The following is a 22,049-nucleotide window of genomic DNA, read 5'->3' on the forward strand; positions in this document are numbered from 1 at the left end:
TTAGCTTGTTTGCTCGGTGGCAGCTGTGGGGTCTTCGGCCTGCAGTATTAAGCGTGCTTGTGTTGCTGAGTCGGTGCCGACAGAGCGCGCCTTCCCAGATCGACCAGGGCAATCCGGAGTCCCGGTCAGTGAGTTCTCGAGCTGTATGCAGTTTTCGCCTTTTTTTAGCACCGGGATAAAGACCCGGTGCTACAGCGACACTACACTACAGCTTACCTAGTGATGTAAATACGCGATGTTCATTGCACCATTCAAAAGCAGATTGCCGACAGCGCAACTGCAACTGACGTTGGACAAGCACCAAATATGCATTGTTTGGCAGAGGTTGATGTAGCACATTTATTATCGATCTGTGTTCCACGGCTGCTGTCCGGGGGTGGTTGCAGTTGGTGTATACTACTGACTCGGTCTATGATGTGCGTTATATATCGAAACGAAGACAGCGTTATGATGCACTGATGCTCAAGTTCGCAACAATAGATTGTCATTTCACTTAGCACCCGAGTACCAACTCTGTCATCGAGTCCGATCCGGTCTTCACGTAAGGCATACTTGCAACACGCTCGCGCGCTTGAGAATGCGGGGTCCGTGTCGTGGCGGTGTCCACCGTTCAACTGGGTGACGTCACGGTGTCTTCACCGAAGACCCGGCCGGGTGGGTGAGCCGCTTATTCAAGGCGCCTTTATGGTCTCCTGGGTGACGTAGATGATCACGGTACTTATGGGCGAGCTGACGACGTCAACTGCGGTGAAGTCATAATTACTCAAGTGGAGAGCTTAGGATAATGCTGCCGATCATCATAAAGAACGCGTTGCGACAAAAAGACTTTAGACGACCTTAAAGCTCCGTTAAAGTGTCATTATCGGCACTGAACTGAAGGTCACGAGTTCGATCCCAACTGTGGCGGTCACATTTCGATTGAAGCGAAATGGTGAGAGGCCCGTGAACTGTATGATGTCAAGGCACGGTAAAGAACACCAGAAGGTCGAAATTTCCGGAGCCCTGCGCTACGGCATTCCTGATAATTACATCGTGGTTTCTGGACGTAAAACCACCGATAATATTATTAGGTGTCCGTATCCACGCTAGCCTTTAGCGTTCAGTGAACGGTAGCGGGTGTGCACCATCTTGACAGCACATACGTAAGTTTGCCGGACACACTCTACCACATGGCCTGGGAACTGCCACTAGAACCCGCAGACAAAGCCTATATACAATCGAAAACAAAGCACCAGTGGGATGCACAGCTGACGAGCCCAAGTTCCAGAGACCAGCTATCAGCTGATTGATATGTGGAGTTGCAATCTATCATTGCATGCGACGTCGTGGAAGCACCAGATGGCTCCAGCACGGCGGCGTAGATGGCATCAAGGCAACGTAATCACCCAGCAATTAACCTACTTCGGTGTTGATTACGGCGTCGCTGGAAGTTTAAATGGATATGTGCGCACGAATAACGAGGAAACGAGCTTGCTACGCACTGATAACGCTAACGCGACGTTGCAAAGTTTGCGTCCCGCCAACGTTGGCGTTCCAACAGGGCTGCTTCATCGGCGTCAGCGTGAACTATCTACTGGCTATCACTACCTATCAGCTTAAACCCACGGCTGTGTTCAAAGAGGTGGCCGCCTACCGAAAATCGTCAAGGAAAATGTTTAGCTAACAATCTTGAGGTATTGTCTATAGCTCGTCTTACACTAGACGTCTTACCTAAGTAGAGAAAGATGCGAATCGAGACGGTGATCGCCATGGTTACCAGAGTGAACAACGCGCAGATGTAGCAGCTCTCCCGCCGGGCGCTGGCTTGCCTGCGAGTTCCGCGAGATGTATTTAGTGACAAAAAACATCGATAGGAATGATACATCGCCAATAAAGTGACAATAGGCTAACGTTGAGGGAATAAGAATTATGGCTAACTTGCATTCAAAGCTCATCAGCGACAACGTAGTCCCCTCTCAGCCATTCAAACACGCACCTTTGATGCATTGGCTGAGAATATTTCGAAAACAGGACCTTGTCGCAACACACTTTAGCAATTTTCAGTGAACAGATGTAAACGTAAGTATCGTACCTTCGTCATCCATTTACGTCCTGTAATACCAAATTTGGTATAAGTGAAGCTAGCGATACGGCCACCAGCGCATCATAAGCGTGGCAGTAGTCTTGTTGTTACATGACACGCATCTCATGATTTTCTTGTTTGCACCATCCACATAGCTTCGTCATCCATTCACGTACCGTAATGCAAAATGTATTATATGTGACGCTAGCGAAATGACCGCGAGCGCATCGTGAGCGTGGCATGTAGTCATGTTGTTACATGACACGCATGCCATGATTTTCATGTTAGGGTCTGTCGCTTGTGTTCGCCATGCAATCATGTCATACCATACCTGTGACGTCAACATGTCATGTGAACGAAACCACCGCAAGATCAGCAGTACCATAAAATGTAAATAATGACATATATGTCATGATATACATGTTATGACTAGTCAAGCTTTTGTTCAAAATCAACCAAGGCAACAAATTTTTATGTGTAAGGCACGACCCCGACCAAAGATGGAGAGGGATAAACACACACTGAACTCCGCTTCCAATTATATTTATTCAGAAAGGACCGCAGTATACTCGCCACTCTGAAAAAAGCTCCGCGTGCTGGCAACACTGGTCGAAAAAACAAAGATGGCTACGCTGAACAGGGTCAATGCGGCACTTTCGCTTGCCGTTGTGCTGAATTTTCTTGATTGTGGCGTTGGATCACGTTGCTTCGTCGAAGGCGAAAGGGTTCTGGCTGCGAACCACCTCGTTATCGTGGACATAAAGGATTTCACTGGCGAAACAGGGGAAATTATTGCGCTGTGCACGCAAGCATCGTGCCTTCGGCAACCTGTAAAGCGAGCCCAAGGTTGAAGAAGGCAACTGCCTATGTGTAGCGGGCCTCTCCTAAAGGTGGTGGCACTTTTGCGCTGCATCAATTGCTACACTGCTACATGCAAGGCCTTAGCAGTTGCCCCACCGCGGTGGTCTAGGTACTCGGCTGCACTTTCGATGCAGGCGAAAAGGCTGTAGGTGTTGTGTTCTAGGTTTTCGGTTTCGGTTTCGGAATGACATGTGAGGATGCCAGGGGGCGCCGCTCTGGCATCCAGGATTTCAAGGCGACTGTAAATAATATCATTGTGTGTTGGGTAACCGTAGAGTGCGGCTGTTGTTCTTCTCTTCGGCGCTTCGCGCCTAACCACGTGTTCGGGCTGGTCGGCGTCCCCGCCGGCCGCGTACGTCTCCGTCGGCCGTCTTCTTCTTCTGCTTCGTCGGGAACAGCCAGCCCACAACACAGCAATGGCGAAGAGGACGTGTAAGAACCCATTTAGTTCTCCATGTTCGTCTTTTTCTTGCTTCTAACGGATCTACCCTGCTAACCCTAGACGCTCTTTGTTCCCAGCAAGGTGGCTCCTGCGTGCTGCGTCGCTTAATTCCTTCATTCAGCTACGCCGCCTCTGTCGTGTTCTTCAAACAGTGTACTGGCGTCATTTTCTTCTCGACTGCACCTCTCCATTCTTCTTGCTTGAAATGGCGTCTCCTATTCCACCTCCCCTATTTCTTCATTCGCCCGGAGACCCGCCACTCCCGTGGGCGGACTGGAAATTGGTGTTTCAGGCCTACGCAGACTCGGCCGGGGAGGACGCCAGCAAGCCCGAGCGTCGCAAGGCCCTGCTGCTCAACGCATTGGGCCCTGCCGGGTTAACGCTCTTCTATACTTTGGGCGCCACCAACGCGTCTTCGACGCCAGCGTCGGGTGATGCCTTCAAGAATGCTGTTGCTCTTTTCGATGAGAATTTTAAAGATGTCTCGTGCGATTATCTCGCACGCGTAAAATTCCAAGAAGGGCGACAATTGCCTGGCGAGCCAGTCGCCGAGTTCATTAATTCTCTTCGAACGCTCGCCGCGTCGTGCGGCTTCGGCGCGCTCGAGGACGATATGATCCGCCATCAGCTTTTCACCGGGGTAGCATCGCAAAACGTCCGCTGCCGCATGCTTCAAAAGGGCTCCGCATTCAGTGCAGCAACTTTCTGCTGCGGGGGGCCTAGGCGGCGGCTCTTTGTTTCACGGGACGCGTCAACATGGCGGCCCTTCATCTTCGTCTCGCCGCGGCGGCCAACATGGACGCCCGCCTGCACAGTCCTTCCGTGGCGGCCAACATGGCGGCCTCTCTGCGTCGCGGGGGCGAGGAAGCCGCAATATGGCGACCCCGTTCCGCCAAATTCTGGTTTTCAGGAACAGCACCGAGCTCCTAACTCGCGTTCGCAATTTTCTTCTCCAAGCGCCACCGCGCATTGCTTTCGTTGCGGATCGGCTTAGCATTTAGCCAATTTTGCGCAGTGTCCCGCGAGAAACCGCACTTGTCTTGCGTGCGGAAAAATCGGACATTTTCAGTCCGTATGCAATTCCCGTCCAGCAAATCTTCCTGAACCTGTTTCTTCGTCCGCTCCTTCGAGCACTGCACAGACCAATACGGTCACTGTTTTAAATGTAGATGGCCTCCACACTACGTCCGAGCCCAGCATTGTAGCTTCAGTGGGCCATGTGCCCTTGTCATTTCTCGTGGACACTGGTGCCTCAGTCTCTTTAATCAGTGCCGCTGACTTTCATAGTCAATTTTCCAACATTCGGCTTTTGCCTTCACACGTCGTTCTACAAACATATTCCAAGGAAACGATTGATATATTAGGTCATTTTACAGCTCAGGTCTCCTATCGCAGTCGCACTGCTTCCATTACTTTTTATGTAACTGTCAATGGCAGCTCGCTTTTGGGACATGATGCCATCAGGGCTTTGTCCATCAACATCGTCGGTGCGTCTATAACGTGTGCTCAAGTCGACGTCCAAGATGATCTTCCGGCCAACGCGCTTTCTGAATTCCACCACCTGTTCACCCGTGAACTGGGTTGTGTGCGCGGTTTCATGCATAAAGTGATGCATCGACCAGGTGTGTGCCCTGTGCGTGCCAAGCTGCGCCGCATTCCTCTTCTCCGTGAGCAAGTCTCTGCGGAACTGTCTCGCCTTCAAGCCAGCGGAATCATAGAGCCTGTCTCTGCTTCCGACTGGGTTTCTACACTGGTCGTCATCAAGAAAAAAGATGGATCCCTTCGACTATGCGCCGACTTACGAGAACCGAACAAGGCGATCGTCGTAGACGAGTGTCCACTTCCTCACATTGAAGAACTGCTTCATCAGCTCTCCGGAGCGGTATGTTTCTCCAAGCTGGACCTCGCGTCCGCTTATCACCAAGTTGAACTTTCTGAGTGCAGTAGAGACTTAACCACATTTGTATCGCACGAAGGCTTGTTTCGGTTTCGCCGCGTGTGTTTCGTGCTTGCATCTGCTCCTGCAGTGTTTCAGAAAATGATGTCAATTATTCTTAAGGGTTGTAATAGCGCCCTTTGTTACTTGGATGACATTTTGGTGTGGGGGGCGTACTCGCGAAGAGCACGATGCTAACTTGCATACTGTTCTCAACCGCATCAGTGAATGTGGTATGAAACTTAATAACAAGTGCATTTTTTTCTGTGAATGAGTTACAATTTCTAGGACATAATGTCTGTTCCCGCGGCTTGACACCTGTTGAATCTAAAGTTCAGGCCATTGTCAATGCCCCACGGCCTACTGATGCTAAAACCTTGCAATCTTTTTTAGGTCTTGTTGGTTATTATGCCAAGTTTGTTCCTCACTATGCTGACGTTGTTGAACCACTGCGTACTCTACTTCGTCAAGCACAGCCTTTTAACTGGTCAGCTGCAGCTGAGCAGAGCTTCATTCGAGTTAAGTCAATAATGGCCTCAAAGACAGCTGTTAGTATTTTCAATGAGAAGCTTCCCATCGTCATCACGACGGATGCGTCCGATGTTGGACTGGGAGCAGTGTTTCAACAACTCAGAGGTGATCAGCTGATCACTATCGCTTTTGCATCTCGTACATTGACCCCTGCTGAACGCACATATTCAGTAGGAGAACGTGAAGCTCTCGCGTGTCTTTTTGCCTGTGAGAAATAGCATGTTTACTTGTGGGGCCTGCACTTCACATTACGTACAGATCACAAAGCACTAGTTGCTCTTCTTTCTGCAGGATCCGAAGGCCACCGCCCCATTCGCATTTCCCGTTGGTGTGCCAAACTCATGTATTATAATTTCAGTGTTCAATATTATAAAGGTTCTAATAACGTGGTTGCTGATGCACTGTCGCGTCTTCCTCTTCAGATACCGGTTACTGAAGAGCTGGATGAGGAAGTTGTTTCATTAGTTACTTCCTGCATTACTAAAACTGAGCTTCAGGCAGCTACAGCTGCAGATTCCACTTTGTCTGAAGTTCTCTAATATTAACGTGAAGGATGGCCTTCCAAATGTGCTCTTGCTTCTGCATTCTTGCCTTACTTCACAGTCCGACAGGAACTGTCTTGTGTCGAGGACTTGCTTTTCCGCGATGAACGCGTGATTCCCCCTGCTTCTTTCCGTAACAAGCTAATACAGCTTGCCCATGAGGCCCATCCAGGCATTGTCCGCACCAAACAGAATCTCCGAGACAGGTACTGGTGGCCAGCCTTAGACAAGCAGGTCGAGCATGCAGTTTACAACTGCCATATATGTCAGGCAGCTGACAAGTCTGCCAAACCTGCATTTTCTCCGTTGCAGCCAGTCCAGTGGCCTGATCAGCCTTGGCAGAAACACGGCATGGACATCATCGGTTCTTTGCATAATGTTCTGCAAAATGCCCAGTTCATTGTTTCTCTCATCGACTACCATTCCAAATGAGCTTTGTTTCACACATACGGTTACTTCTGAGGTCATCATTAAATTTCTGTCTTCAATCTTCAGCCGGGAAGATTTTCCTGATGCCATAGTTATGGATAATGGTCCACAGTTTCAGTCCCAACATTTCGAGGCTTTTCTTTCACAACGAGGAATTCAGCACTTGAGGTCATCAGTTTTCTATCCCCAAGAAAATGGGCAAATCGAGCGCTTTAATCACGTTCTGAAGGAACATATCCAGATCGCCCAATCAGAGCACCGTCCCCTCAAGCAAGTCTTGACTGAATGTTTAGCTTCGTACAGGTTCACACCACAAGGCACCACTGGAGTGTCTCCTGCTCAAATTCTCCACGATAGGCAACCGCGAGTTGCTCTCGACATAGTCTCTTTGCCTCGTACATAGCAGTGTCTTCTCCTGATTAAATCCGTACCAGAGTTTTTTCTCATCAACAAGCAATGAAGAAGTATGCCGACACCCGTCGAGGTGCAAAGCAGTCCAAAGTTCGCACTGGCGATCTAGTCAAGGTTCGTGTGCCAGGCAAGCGCCCCAAGTATCGGGGTCCTTACAAAGTCTTGGGCCAGGTTAGCCCCACTTCTTTTCGCTTAAGTGATGGTAACATCTGGAATGCTTCGCGCCTTGTTATTTTTCATACGGATTCGCTTTCAACACCTAAAAGTCTTCATCACGTTCCGTCCACGCCTTTCAACTACGCATCAGACTGTTACATGTGGCCTCCATGTACAGGCATTTTTTTTTCAAGGGGGGAAGAGATACCAGTCAATGTCGCTGGTTCAAGTACACCAAGTCTTACGGTTCACTTCGAACCTTCAAATACGGCTCAGACCGTTGAACCGGACTTCGGTCCGCAAAATTCTTCCGAAGCTCATGCTGCGAGCTCTGATGAGACCGCGAATTTTAACGCTCGTTCAGAGCCTTCACAATCTTCCACTGCTCTTGATGTGTCACATCAGAGCACAAGTGACCAAGGTGCAGAGACACCTGATTCTACACCCAAAAGGGCCCGCCCTAAGTGGATTCGGCAGAAGCCGCGTCGGTTCAAAGACTACGTGATGTAGAACTCTTGTTCATTACTGTTCGTGAACATTATTGTTCTGTGCAAAGGTACAATGCATCCAAATCAATATTGTACTGAGTTGTGTACATTTTTTCAGTGCATTTTCAGACTCTTAGTGTGTGAGTTCGGTGTGCCGTGCTCTGAATTTTCATGTGTTCTAATGTACATACCTTGTAAAATATGTTGGTATCGATCATGTATAAATATAAACAGTGTATAGGTGTACTTCTTTCGAGGAGGGATGATCTTGTGTTCTAGGTTTTTGGTTTCGGTTTCGGAATGACATGTGAGGATGCCAGGGGGTGCCCCTCTGGCATCCAGGATTTCGAGGCGACTGTAAATAATATCAGTGTGTGTTTGGTAACCGTAGAGTGAGGCTGTTGTTCTTCTCTTCGGCGCTTCGCGCCTAACCACGTGTTCGGGCTGGTCGGCGTCCCCGCCGGCCACGTACGTCTTCGTCAGCCGTCTTCTTCTTCTGCTTCGTCGGGACCAGCCAGCCCACAACACAGCAGGTCCAGTTATATTTATTCAGAAAGGACCGCAGTATACTCGCAACTCTGAAAAAAGCTCCGCGTGCTGGCAACACTGGTCGAAAAAACAAAGATGGCTACGCTCAACAGGGTCAATGCGGCACTTTCGCTAGCCGTTGTGCTGAATTTACTTGATTGTGGCGTTGGATCACGTTGCTTCGTCGAAGGCGAAAGGGTTCTGGCTGCGAACCACCTCGTTATCGTGGATATAAAGAATTTCACTGGGGAAACAGGGAAAATGATTGCGCTGTGCACGCAAGCATCGCGCCTTCAGCAAGCTGTCAAGCGAGCCCAAGGTTGAAGAAGGCAACTGCCTATGTGTAGCGGGCCTCTCCAAAAAGTGCTGGCACTTTTGCGCTGCATCAATTGCTACACTGCTACATGCAAGGCCTTAGCAGTTGCCCCACCGTGGTGGTCTAGGTGTTCGGCTGCACTTTCGATGAAGGCGAAAATGCTGTAGGCCCGAGTGCTCAAATTTGGACGCACGTTAAAGAACCGCGGGTGGTCGAAATTTTCGGAGCCCTCCATTACGGCGTCTTTTGTGATAATATGGTGGTTTTGGGATGTTAAACCCAATATATCAATCAATCAAGGCCTTAACAGTATTCGAGGTAACTATGTTGTGACGGGTAATTGATTGATTGATTGATATGTATTGAATTGTGTTATGTATTGAATTATGTAGATATGTATTGAATTGTGTATTGAACCTGTATTGAATTTGTGTTCATGTTCTGAAGATATACTGAGTGTTGTACATTATTTTGGTCTGGGCGGGGATTGGCGCATTGTCAGGCATTTAGTTGCCTTTTCGCCCCTCCCTTCCCATCAATTCATTGGATAAAGATGTATGCTTCAATGATAAATAAACTTCAACTTCAACCTTAGCCTCTAGACCACCACAACGGGGCAACTATGCTGCGACTCGTGCAGACGATCGCGTGCATCCCACTGAGTTCCGTTGTGCCGTCAAAAGGTAAATACGCATGCCGTTCACTTGATTAAAAAACAGAGCTCTGCATGGGCCAGAGTATCTTAAGATAAGGCAAATCGTCGTTTAGATTTAATAGAAGTGCACCTTTCTTTTCCTTCCTTTTCGTTGAGCAATCCCTGTTATTAGGTTTTTGATGAATAAGTGTGCTAGCACTCGCTCGTTCGTCTTGGCCGTAGTTGACATTGATAGCAGATATATGCACGCACACTACGAATGCATGGACCTCACGTATGCGCCCGAACATACATTACATACACGCACGCGCGTCCTCCACGAGCGCGCGTTTGTATGCGTGTATATGAACACACATACGAAATAAAAAAAGAATGTTCAGGGGAAAAGATTACCGAAGCTTCATTTGAGAATGGGCAGCACTAAACGATTTAAAGGGGTCGTGAAATGGCCATTTTACAACGATAATGCGTCACCATCGGCAGCCACATGCGCTAACTGTATCATCAGCCCGAACGGACCTGCATAGACGTTTTTCCTATCGAGGAACGCGGGACTCTATGGCATATCGAGCACACGCAAGAGGCGCTCATCAGCGTCCGCCATACGCGATCCGCGGCCCACAAGGACGCTGCTTAATATGACGTCAGAGTTCAAGTTAGCGCCGATTGCTTATGACAAAGACGCTGATGAGTGTCCCAGTCGCACGCGCTCACAAGTACCGAAGAGTTCCGCGTTCCTCAATGGGCAAGGCATTACTTATGATGACGTCACCTAGTTAGTACGTGTGAACGCCGGTGGCTTCGCATTGTCGCTTTAGAGCGTGCGTTTCACGACCCCTTTAATTGCGCAGAAAACGAGCGTATACACGAGAAAATACTCACACACGTAACCAAACACACATGCGAAATAAAAAGAGAAGTTCGGGGGAAAGGATTAACACAGCTTAATTTGTGAATGGGTAGCACTACACGACTTGCGCAGAAAACGAGCGTATACACGAGAAAATACTCACACACGTAACCAAACAAATTTGTTAAATCACTTTTATAAACGCAACTATGTGTACTCCGCGCTTATATAGAAGCCCGAATATTGATAATAATGTGAACACGCTCAATAACTGCGTACTCACCGAGGAGAACTTAGCCGTCGCGTGCGAATTTATTAGACCAAACTACCGTAGTGTACGTATCGTGACGGACACTACAGTTTCATTCGGTTCGCCATAGACGGAGTGAGCTCAACCTGCTCGAAAATGACTCACGACAGTGCGGAATTGGAACTAACGTACGCACGATCCGAAAACTAGCGCCGTGACCAATAGGAAATACAGGAATGCCAGCAGATCATATAGCCTCGGATAGCACAGTGTAGCAGAGGAGTGAGAAGAGTATACTCCCCGCATGCTTGGCCTTACTAGTGAGAAAATGTCCTACTTTTTTGTCTTCGCAGTATAAGTTCTCTCTATACACGCAGCCTCATCACCATCGTCATCATCATCATCATCAGCCTGGCTACATCCACTGCAGGACAAAGGCATCCTGTAAGCACGCTGTAAATAGAATTGGCGAGATTGTATCCCCCTGCCTTGTACCCTTCTTGATTGGCATTCTGTTGCTTTCTTTATGAAGCAATATGGTAGCAGTTGATCCCCTACAGATTTCTTCCAGGATGTTTATATATCCTTCATCGACGCCCTGATTCCGCAGTGTCTGCATGACTGCTGTTTTTTCTACTGAATCAAACGTCTTCTCGTAATCTATGAAGGCTATGTATAGTGGTTGGCTATATTCTGGGCATTTCTCTATTACCTGATTGATAGTATGAATGTGGAAGATTGTTGAGTAGCTTGTTCGAAATCCTGTTTATTAATTGAGTTATAGTGTTTTCTTAACTTTGCTAGCAATTACCTTTGTAAATAGCTTGTATACTACGGAGAGCAAGCTGATCGGCCTGTAATTCTTCAAGTCCTTGTCATCTCCTTTCTTATGTATTAAGACAATGTTAGACTACTTCCAAGACTCTGGTACTCTTCCCGTCAGAAGGCACCCCGTAAAGGGTGGCTAGTTTTCTAACACAATCGGTCCTCCATCTTTCAGCAGATGTGATGTTACCTGGTCCTCACCAGCAGCTTTACCTCTCTGCATGCTGTCACAGGTCCCGTTAATTAGCGAGGCGATCGCAGGGCTAATTCCAAGGGCCGAGGTATCGGCCCCCCGAACTGCACCACAAAAGCGTGGACAATTTAGAAGTGGTCCTATTTGGCGCGCCAGCGGGCGCTGGGTGTGGCCCAAAGAACAAGTCAGAGCCGAGAGCTGATAAACAAAACAAAATTATATTCTTAAACATGGCAGATCAAACGATACACAAATATGCACACTCGACAGTAGTTGAATACGATATGTCAACAATCAAACAACGTACTACAGAGTACAAACAGCTGCACTCCAAACAACGGACACAAACAACAATATGCGCTACAATGCAATCTCATGCATCGAAGAATCAAGACACTTAAAGACTAAAGAGCTTGAAAATTTATTTAATCCAAAGTCCTTGAAACAAAGTCTGAATTATACTCTTCCAAGAATCACTCACTCAAAGTCCAGCGCTGTTGTCGATCAGCTGCTCCGAAGTTTCTCTTCCAGGAAACCTCGCGTCTTCAATTGGCCGCTCTCCAAGCACAAAGCTTCCTCGCCGGTAACATGTCGGCTTCCCAAGCTTTGCGATTGCAGGACGCGTCTTCGCTCTCTGGCGGTAGCCTCACACCATTCTTCTGCTGGTAGCACCAGCCTTCACCCTTCAGGCGGAAACCCTCTTCATCACCTGCTTTGTCACTGACGACGAAAACCTTCGCCGACACGGCAGAATGACACTACTCACAATTGCGCAAAACCTCCTTCATCTCCAGCCTACGCACGCCGGCGTAAACTGTCTTCGTCTCCTGCTTTGTCAATGAGAACAAAACCTTCGCCGACACGGCGGCAATACCCCAAGCACACTGCGCAAACTTTCTTCTTCTCTTGCCAACGCACGCGGCGTAAACTGTCTTCGTCTCCTGATCTCCCTTCTCCGCTGCTCGCTTAAATGCCTTTCGCGCTAGATTCCAGAAAATTCTAATTGTTTCGTCGGCACAATGCACAGCCAAGGCTGGGGAAATAGCGAGACGTTTCGAGGACCGTCCACGACACGTGACGCAACTTTACATCACCACGCCCCTTTCCTTCTAGATCTTTCGGCGGCCGATGTGAGGGTGTTGATCAGCGAAACTACGCTTCCGAGGGAGTGAGACGGCGCGCCCGGGGAGTCTTTGGGTGCTTGTTTTCTTCTTTAGTGTTGACCTTGAGGCGCCGCTCCGGCGCCCGGCACCGTCACCACCGCCAGAACTCGGCGGCGTGCTCCCTTCTGGGCGCTCGTTTGTGACACATGCTCTCCAAGGCTTTTCTTACTTCCATCATTACTGGTGGGGTGTCATCTGGGTTACTGCTAGTTCTTATGTGTTAAGGTCGGGGTTGTCACGGCTACTGTACAGGTCTCTGTAAAACTCCTCCGCTATTTCAACTATCCTATTTATATTCGTAGTTATTTTGCCTTCTTTGTCCCTTAGTGCATACAGCCGATTTTTGCCTATCCCAAGTTTCCTCTTCACTGATTTGACACTTCCTCCATTTTTCAGAGCGGGCTCAATTCTTTCTATGTTATACCTTTTACATCGAATACCTTACGCTTATTAATCAACTTGGAAAGCTCTGCCAATTCTATTTTGTCTGTTGTACTTGACACTTTCATCACGCCCCGCCGTGGTGGTCTAGTGGCTAAGGTACTCGGCTGCTGACCCGCAGGGCGCGGGTTCGAATCCCGGCTGCGGCGGCTGCATTTCCGATAGAGGCGGAAATGTTGTAGGCCCGTGTACTCAGAATTGGGTGCACGTTAAAGAACCCCAGGTGGTCTGAATTTCCGGAGCCCTCCACTACGGCGTCTCTCATAATCATATAGAGGTTTTGCGACGTTAAACCCCACATATCAATCAATATTGACACTTTCATGCTTTGACGTTTTTTTAACAAGGTTCCTCGTCTCCTGGAACAGCTTGCCAGTGTCATGTCTGAGTACCGTACATCCAACTTCCACTGCACACTCCGTAATGATACTCATCAGATTATCATTCATTGCGTCAACGATAAGGTTGGTTTCCTCGATAAGAGCCGAGTATCTGTTCTGAAGTGAGACTTTGAATTCCTCTACTTACCCTCTCAGTGCTAGCTCATTTATTGGCTTCTTGCATATCAGTTTCTGTCGTTTCTTTTTCAAGTCTAGGCGAATTCGAGACCGCACCATTCTATAGTCAATGCATCGTAGCTTGCCAAGCACTTCCACATCCTGCACGATGCCTGGGTGTGCACTCATTATAAAGGCTATTTTGTTCTTACTTTCGCCATTGGGGCTCCTCCATGTCCGTTTCCTCGTTTTCGGTAGAAGGTATTCAAAATCCGTAAATATTACGTTCTGTGAATTCTACTAGTAGCTCTCCTCTGGCATTTCTAGTACCGATGCCATAATCTCCTACTGCCTGGTCTCTAGCCTGCTTCTTCCCTACCTTGCATTAAAGTCTCCGATCAGTATAGTACATTGCGTTTTACCTTACTCATTTCTGATTCCGCGTCTTCATAGAAGCTTCCAACTGAAGCGTCATCATGGCTGGCTGTAGGCGCGTAAGCTTCTACCACCTTTGTCTTGTACCTCTTATTGAGTTTAATTACGACACCTACCACCCTTTCATTAATGCTATAGTATTCCTCTATGTTGCCAGCTATGATTCTGTGAATAAGGAACCCCCCTCTCAGTTCTATTTTGTCAGCCAAGCCCCGATAGCAAAGGACGTGCCCATTCTGTAGCACCGTATATGTCTCATCTGTCTTCTTAACCTTACCAATCCCTATTATATCCCATTTAACACCCTCTAGCTCCTCGAATAATACAGCTACACTTCCCTCACTAGACAAGGTTCTAGCCTAATCACATTACCTTGATTCATCTTCATGATAACCATTCGGCTGTCTTGTCTTACTGCGCACAAACATAATTATTACACTCTCTCCTTTGTACGTTTGCTGCTTATTTATTTCCTGTTTAGTCATTATTATTATCGCAAATACTCTTCAAAATCATGTTTCAGCACTCCTGGGTCAATCCCGCAAGTTTAGTTACGCACCATACACAAAGGAAGTCATCCTCATCATCATGAGGATGACTTCCATCATCATGAGGATGGCGGTTGATGATGTTTCCTCGAAGAATGGCCCAACCCACCACGGGATATCGGCCACGAAACGCGTGGCCAGTGAAATTTGTGGGGGAAAAGGGGGGGTATGCGAAAAGGTTTTTTTATATACCAAAGTAAAAATATTTGTGGTAATATTGTGTTGTTGAAATGTTAAACTCACGTGAAATCATAAATTTGCAAATACAGAGAAAACAAATGAATAAATGATAACAAATAAATGAATGCGCTTATATTAAGACCTTGGCAAGCTTTCTGTCTCTTTTAAATATTTAAATACAGCCGCATATATGCCCCCGTTGCAGTGCCCAGTGCCCACGTCTCCAAGGAGAGCGAAGCTCGTGGAAACGTGAACGCGCCAGAAGAAGAATATCGCGATCGCGTGGTGTGCACGTATTCGGCGAGCTTCGCAGTGCCTGCGTTTCTCTCAACTGACAGTCATGCACTACCTGCCGAACCTGCGAAAGATCATCACCCGGAAGAAGAAGGAGAAGCCTTCGGTAAGCGCGTACCCTGATGCATTCGTAGATCTGCATGATCAACCACGATCGAGATCGCGGTACACGATCAGCCGGAGCGCTGAAAGTAAATGGCCTCTTTACTGGCATTTCCGTTCTGAGCTCCTCGGAGGCCATATTTCGTACACTGTGCCGAGGCTTACCTTTGAAGTGAAGTGACCAGACTTAGGCGGGACCTATGTCCCGGTTTTCTGGATGGAGCCTGCAAGACGCTGTTTAATCCCGCTTTAATATGAAAAGCCGTCTCGCATTCGCATTCGACTAGCCCGGCCACGAGATGCGCGAATCTTGTCGTGTTTCCCGCTCCAAATCATTTCGCGCAGTTGTGCCAGCGAATCTCCCGTGCAAAGCCACAAGGGTGCCAAGGAGCATGCGAACCCGTTCTCACGTTGTTTTATAGGTGTAGTCTACGAGATTCTCCTGAGCTGTTACGAGTCCCAGGACAAACGGGACGGTGTAATAATGAGCGCATGAAGAAGCATGCCAATAGGGTTGAAAAAACTGACGGCGCGAATCTTCCGGCGCATGTCAAGTCATGATCATGACTGCCGGGTTTAGCGCAATACTGTAGAAAAAACAGGATCAAACAGCGAGGGAGCTACTAGAAACGTATAACATTAGATAGAAGGGGTCCACCTGTATCAGTCTTCAACCGTGCTATATGGATTCTAGATGTCTTTTTTTTTAATACGCAGCTTTCCGGGTGACATGTATGGTGTCACTTCTTCACGCATCTCCGCATGCTCGGAAGTTTTCCTTGGCTTGCAGCCTTAGCTGTCAATAAATAGTTGGACGTTGGCAGTAACCTGTCTTTCTTCCTTTCCCGTCTTCACGTTCAAAGCTTCGCACCATCAATAACATGTCCGGCTAAAATAAAGAAAACCTAGTGGTCGCCCGACAGCAATTCGGGACTACATATTCGACTAGAACTTCGTACTGCCGTTACGCCACAGAAGAGCCCTATTGTAACCGGTAGGCCTCGGCCAACTAACTGAATTGAAACCGGTACCTCACTGATTTTAAGCGGACGCTCAGCGGCGGCAGCACCGCTAGGGTAAAAAGGAAAAAAACACGAATCGTGTCTTCTGTTTGTTTCTTGTATCTTCCTACATCTGGCGATCATCACATCATAGAGCTTCTTCAAAATAATGAGCTGAAAAACCCAATAACAAGTTCTGCAAAAACGATTAGGTAGTCAAACCTAACATAGCCGCACTCTGTCACAACCTCAATCTCATACTCTGTCTCTCAGCCCTCTAACAGCATTACAGACTTTGTATTGGGGGGGAGGGAATAGGCGTTATTCTGATACATGCTTCCCTCCCCATTTGCTTTTCCAAGGGAACACGTATTAAAAACACACATAGCGTCTTTGTTCCTATACCTGGTCCCTAAATTGACTTTCGTGGAGGCCTCACCGTCCCCCGGGTAAAAAAATCTTGCCCCCGCCCCGGTATAATATATTAAAAACATATACCAAGAGGGCGATCGACTTGCTACTAGGAAATATTTCCGATGTTACAAGTAAATTAGACAATGCAAACCACCAGGGTAGACTAGGCGGAAGAAAATGCTCCCCTGGTGGTCTGCGTCCTCAAATATTTCTTGTAACATGCACCAACTAGCCCAACTGAAGTTTTACTGAAGTGATTTCTGAGGTATAGCTGCAGTAGAGCGACGACCAATGAAGATGACATCGACTGTGCGTAATGACCATTTGCCTCGGCTTCTGCTCCACCAATATTCCAGAGGGTCAAGCTGCATCAACCCTTGGACTTCCACGCACACGCGAGCAAGGCACCCAGCACTTCGACCGCCACGTCTGCGGCTCCGCAACCGAACCAGCAGACGCCCCTCGGCAACCGACTCAGACCCCAGCTGATACGCCAGCGCATGGTCGCGGCCGTTCCTGTGCCCGAGGAACTGAGACACTGGGCCCAAGACTTCCCCTGGCGTCGCACAATGTACACAGTCGTCGCTCTGGCTTTGGTGGCCTCCATATGCGGGGCCGTGCTGCTTGTCGCCTGGAACACGGGCGCCGAAAAGCCCATCTGTGACGAGGCTTGCAGCGAATACACCATGGTATGGACTCGATCAGTCGCGTGCAGTCGTGTGGTGACGTGTGACCTGCTAGTGTTGCTCACATTTCACGCCAGGGGATTCACCGAAACTCTAATGTTCGCGTCGCTGTCATTGATAGTGAGCGAAAAATCGGCGATGAAAAACTTTCCGCATGCAAGGTCTGCCATCGACGCCCCCTAAAACAGAGAGGAAACGCCCAGTACTTCTTTCGTCAGAGTGTGAAGGGGCGCCGGTAGGTTGAGAAAGGAGCTGCGTTGGACCGGCAGCAACCGAGAAAATTTAACACAAGGGCACAGCAGCGTGCGCCATCTCAATGGATATCAGCAGACGCCTTGTATATAACTCTGTACGTGCTGCACCGTGGCTGCTATATAACTCTGTACGTGCTGCACCTTGGCTGCTATATAACTCTGTACGTGCGGCACCATGCCGTCTGCCGCCTCAACTTCGCGTTAAAGTGGCAGACGGCACGAACGTTTCTTCGCTTGATGGAGCGGCCGTATTCTCTAACGCCAGAGTTCTGTAGTTGCGCCAGATCGGATCTTTACAGAGTTAGATGCAAACCCTACTTCGTAAATCATTCCAAATTATTTCTATCACACTCGCCCCGCCGTGGTGGTCTAGTGGCTAAGGTACTCGGCTGCTGACCCGCAGGTCGCAAGTTCAAATCCCAGCTGCGGCGGCTGCATTTCCGATGGAGGCGGAAATGTCGTAGGCCCGTGTGCTCAAATTCGGGTGCACGTTAAAGAACCCCAGGTGGTCGAAATTTCTATAGCGCTCCCCTACGGCGTCTCTCGTAATCATATGATGGTTTTGGGACGTTGAACCCCACAAATCAATCAATCAATCTATCTATCACGCTCATTGCTTTGCCATTTCATCGAAACTGAGTTTGGTTTTTGTTTGCTTTTTCGCGCTGCTTTCGCAATGAATAGCACTTTGTAATCTTACCACTGGAAACCTGTCGGTTGCTGTCCGCGAAGAAAAACATCGGGCTTTAAGCTCGCCCAACCAGTTGCCCGGACCCATCTCTAACGAGCTATATTTTCCCGTTCAGATGCTCGGCGAAACCATGGACTGGTCTGTACATCCGTGCCACGACTTCCACCGCTTCGTGTGCGGCCGAATGGCGAAAAACGCTACGGCAATTCGTCACATCCTGAACCGCCGCTTCATCGATGCTGTCATTACTTCTGCCAGGTAGGAACCAGCATTCGTATCCTAGCAGAATTAGCATAAAATACTAAGAATAGAATAGTATGGAAAAAAGCAACATCGCATTGGTCGGTATAGACTACGACATGAAACCTTAGTGCGACATTACGTCCAGTCCAATGGCGTTTCGTCATGAGACCTTATATAGGGCCGACCGTGGGTCCTCGTTGGTGCTGTGATGGCACAAGAATGACCGGTAACGAGAGACAATATTATGCAACGGGCATAACGGCCTTCTCTCGCCGCAAGATTCTCCTAACCACAGTGCGATTCATACTCGAGTTTTTCTCAAAAGTATGAAAAAAAAATCTTTCGATAAAGCAAGAGAACTCAAACACGAACACGCAGAAACAGGACCACACAAACATCGACCATAACTCGGAAACACATTCAGCGCTAGCGAACAGGGATATAAGAAGACAGCACCATGCGCTGAATTCAACTATTTTATTTCCAGAAAACGCCGAACTGTTTATCCATGTTCAGTGGCGCCACCAGTCTATTCACTAACCAACCACAAAACTTCTTTCCCGACTTAAAAGATCAATTAGCGGTGCACTCAAACCAAGCCACTTTCGCGAAAAATTACCTGGACCTCTCAGGCTATTATCTTTGTTCTTCGCCATTACCGTGCAACAATCATACATTGGTGCGCAACCACACTCTGAACAATGCACAAACATAATTATTATTGTTCATAACGTTTAACAGTCATGTTAGGCAAGAGGGGGTGCAATGTCATCCCCACACATTGGCATATTAGGGGGGAGAGGCGCTGTGACGAACCTTGTCCCCCACCCAGGAAGCGGAAACCCTGCGAATGCTTATGCGCTTCGGCGTCGTATAAATATATTGTAAAACTCGCCTGGTTTTCCTGTGTGCTTTCACGTAGCAATATGTAACCAATATAACTCTCCTGAACAGTTGATTTCGTGTCACCAGTCTTATTCAGGAAACACGCCTTCTGCGGAAGTAAGCGCTCGACCATAAGTACCCCATAGAAGGGAAACAGCCATTTCGCTAGTCTCTCGCGCGATGCAGAAGTCCGCGCTACCAACATGGTCACCTTTCTGCATGTCTTCGCGTAAAGCAGAAAGCCGCAAACTTTGAAGTTCAGGAACCTCTCAGTTTTCGGTTTAAAGTGGCCCTACAACTCTTTTTGAGCATGGCCGGAAAACGCTACCCATCGGTAGTAGATGCTCCGGACAACACGCGAGCCAAACAATATAGCGCCACACGTGGCCTGGAGTTCACAGTAAATTATCAAGGTCCACTAAAAATTGCTTTCTCTTCTTTTGTCAAATGATGGATGATGCTCAAAAATCACTCGTAGAAAGCTAACTTATGAGCCATTGGCTAATTTGAACATGGCGTGCTTAGTCGTTGCAGAGGTCGCCGCGGAAGGCCGTCCCTTGTTCACGCATGCGCGCGCGATCTTAGTGAAAAAGCCATGTATTAGAAAAAAAAGAGTGCTCAAGGTCACGAGGCACGCGCGTGACGTATTTTCTTTGCCCCTGCCATCCCTCCGTGCTTAGCTTTCAGTGATTTCATCCGGATGAGAGAAAAAAGAATGCAATTGCAGCGTGCGACAAATCTTTGTGACTCCAATCGTACTGGACGGATTCTCAAATGTTTGCGGCGTTGAGTTTGTGCGGCAATAAGCTCTTCCTGTGAATTCATTCCATGGTTACTTGAAAAAGTGTTTCAGGGTCCCTTTATAGATAACTTCACGCCTTCCATTCCACGCAGACGCGAGGACGTCCCCGCCGAGGGACAGACCGCGTCGCAGAGGGCGGCGCGTCTCTTCAAGACGTGCGACGACGTGGTGGCGCAAGAGACGGACTACGTGCCTCGAATCCGCGGATACATGCACGACGCCAACCTGCACTGGCCGCAGCACCCGGCGACACGTGATCACTCCGCGGTGGACGTGTTGAGCAGCATGCTTCAGATCAGCGACAAGTGGGGCTGGCCGTGCTTCTTCGAGTTCTACACGCGAGGCAGCAGCGATTCGTTCGAGGTCGTCGCGTTCGTTCTGTAGTCGTTACAACCTCGCTGATATGTGGGGTTTAACGTTCCAAAACCATCATATGATCATTGAGAGATGCTGTAGTGGAGGGCTCCGCAAATTTCAACCACCTGGGGTTGTTTACCGAGCACCCAAATCTGAGAATAGGGACTCACAGCATTTTTGCCTCCATCGACAACTCAGCCGCCCGCCTCAGCCGGGATTCGATCCCGCGACCTGCGGGTCAGCAGCCGAGTACCTTAGCCCACCGCGGCGGGGCAATTGTTACAACCTAAAAAGCTAGAGTCACCTCTTGCCAGTGCTTTCACTGTCCCTACCACTGAGTGATAAGTATGGACCGTTTAATAGCGCTTACTTGTTCTGGTGACCTCTTGTGCATTCCAGGTAGTTGACCGTACGCAGCGCTGTTTTTGTCACTAATTTTACATCGGGAACACTCTGGTAAACTTCGTCGGGTATTCGGTCATCGCTGCTTTGTCGAACGTAACATTGTAATTGGTGACGGACCTTGGGACGAGTTTCGCGCAGGCGCCGTGCTTTCTGTGTGTACTGTGAGCCGTGTTCTTTCGTCATTCGCCACCGTTTGCAAATCGTCGCGAAACAAGCCGCGCCTGCGCGACACTCGCTACGACCGCCTGCCGACTCCAGCGGCCTGCCAAGCGCTCCAATGTTCGCTTTAACAGCAGACAACTTTGTAGAATTAGCGTCCGAAGTTGAGAAGCTGCTAGAGGTGAGACAAAAATGGAGCACTTCCGTTCATCGGAAGCCACCAATCAGTTGAAATTTCTCATTTGTTTTTCAACGCACTATCTAATTGTACTGCACAGTTCAGCCGAATATAGTAAAGAAAAAATGCTTAGTCTTTTTAGGTTTTATCAGACATGGAGATATCCAAACTTACGATGCCGACTGCACTTGCTCGCAGCAGCTCGCTTGTTTTACGTGAGCGCAACCAGGATTTAGCGTTCTCAAGAGTTTTTCACGCCTTAACGAATTGTTTCTCGAATTTGCAGTTGACCGTACACCCCACTGTACACCTCGAGCAGTTCAAGTACAACGCGGTAAAACTCGGCGTGGGATCACCAGCTCATCGGAGGTACTTCGAGACACTGTACTCGCATTACGGAGGCGGCATCGTGGACGGCGTCACGTTCGAACAGATGATGGACTTCGAAGCCGAGATTCTGGACCCCGCACTGACCGAGTTTTTCTCACCGCCCGAAACATACGTCTTCGAGAGGGACCCCTCGGACGTGTTCGGAATGTGGGAACGTTGGACGAGCGCCATCGCCAGGCACTACAATCTCACCGGAAACGAGCTGGTACGGAGCCATTCACTGAGCAAGCCTTACGGGTAAACCTAAAATTAAGAGGACCCTAAACAACTTCTAAAGATAAAGAAAATGCGACCAGCCACAAACGCGAAGCAATGAATGCGATAGCAACATGGCGATGTTGGAAGGGGCCCCCTTCCGACATTTCAATCTGTTGCAATTGCATTCTTGTTCGCATTAAGATAGATTCTGGCTTCACGGTAAGGCCAGAAGCTATCGCTTTTTAATCGAA

General features: G+C 48.5%; 1 protein-coding gene across 1 annotated transcript; it reads left to right on the forward strand.

Moving 5' to 3' along the window:
* Positions 1–14,790: 14,790 nt before the first annotated feature.
* LOC142767747 (uncharacterized) lies at positions 14,791–20,495 on the forward strand. Its single transcript, XM_075869977.1, has 3 exons — positions 14,791–15,139; positions 16,907–17,397; positions 20,204–20,495. The coding sequence occupies exons 1-3, from the start codon at positions 15,080–15,082 to the stop codon at positions 20,493–20,495; spliced, it is 843 nt and encodes a 280-aa protein (XP_075726092.1). The 5' UTR covers positions 14,791–15,079.
* The last annotated feature ends 1,554 nt before the right edge of the window (positions 20,496–22,049 follow it).

This window comes from Rhipicephalus microplus, chromosome 7 (assembly GCF_043290135.1).
Source record: "Rhipicephalus microplus isolate Deutch F79 chromosome 7, USDA_Rmic, whole genome shotgun sequence".
NCBI lineage: Eukaryota > Metazoa > Arthropoda > Arachnida > Ixodida > Ixodidae > Rhipicephalus > Rhipicephalus microplus.

What these genes read in the sequence shown, in the direction of transcription:
- LOC142767747 (XM_075869977.1), top strand. Translation starts at nt 15,080, where the DNA reads ATGCACTACCTGCCGAACCTGCGAAAGATCATCACCCGGAAGAAGAAG. An exon ending in AGAAGAAGGAGAAGCCTTCG is followed by an intron (nt 15,140 to 16,906) that starts GTAAGCGCGTAC and finishes CCAATATTCCAG; the next exon opens with AGGGTCAAGCTGCATCAACC. An exon ending in AAAAACTTTCCGCATGCAAG is followed by an intron (nt 17,398 to 20,203) that starts GTCTGCCATCGA and finishes CATTCCACGCAG; the next exon opens with ACGCGAGGACGTCCCCGCCG.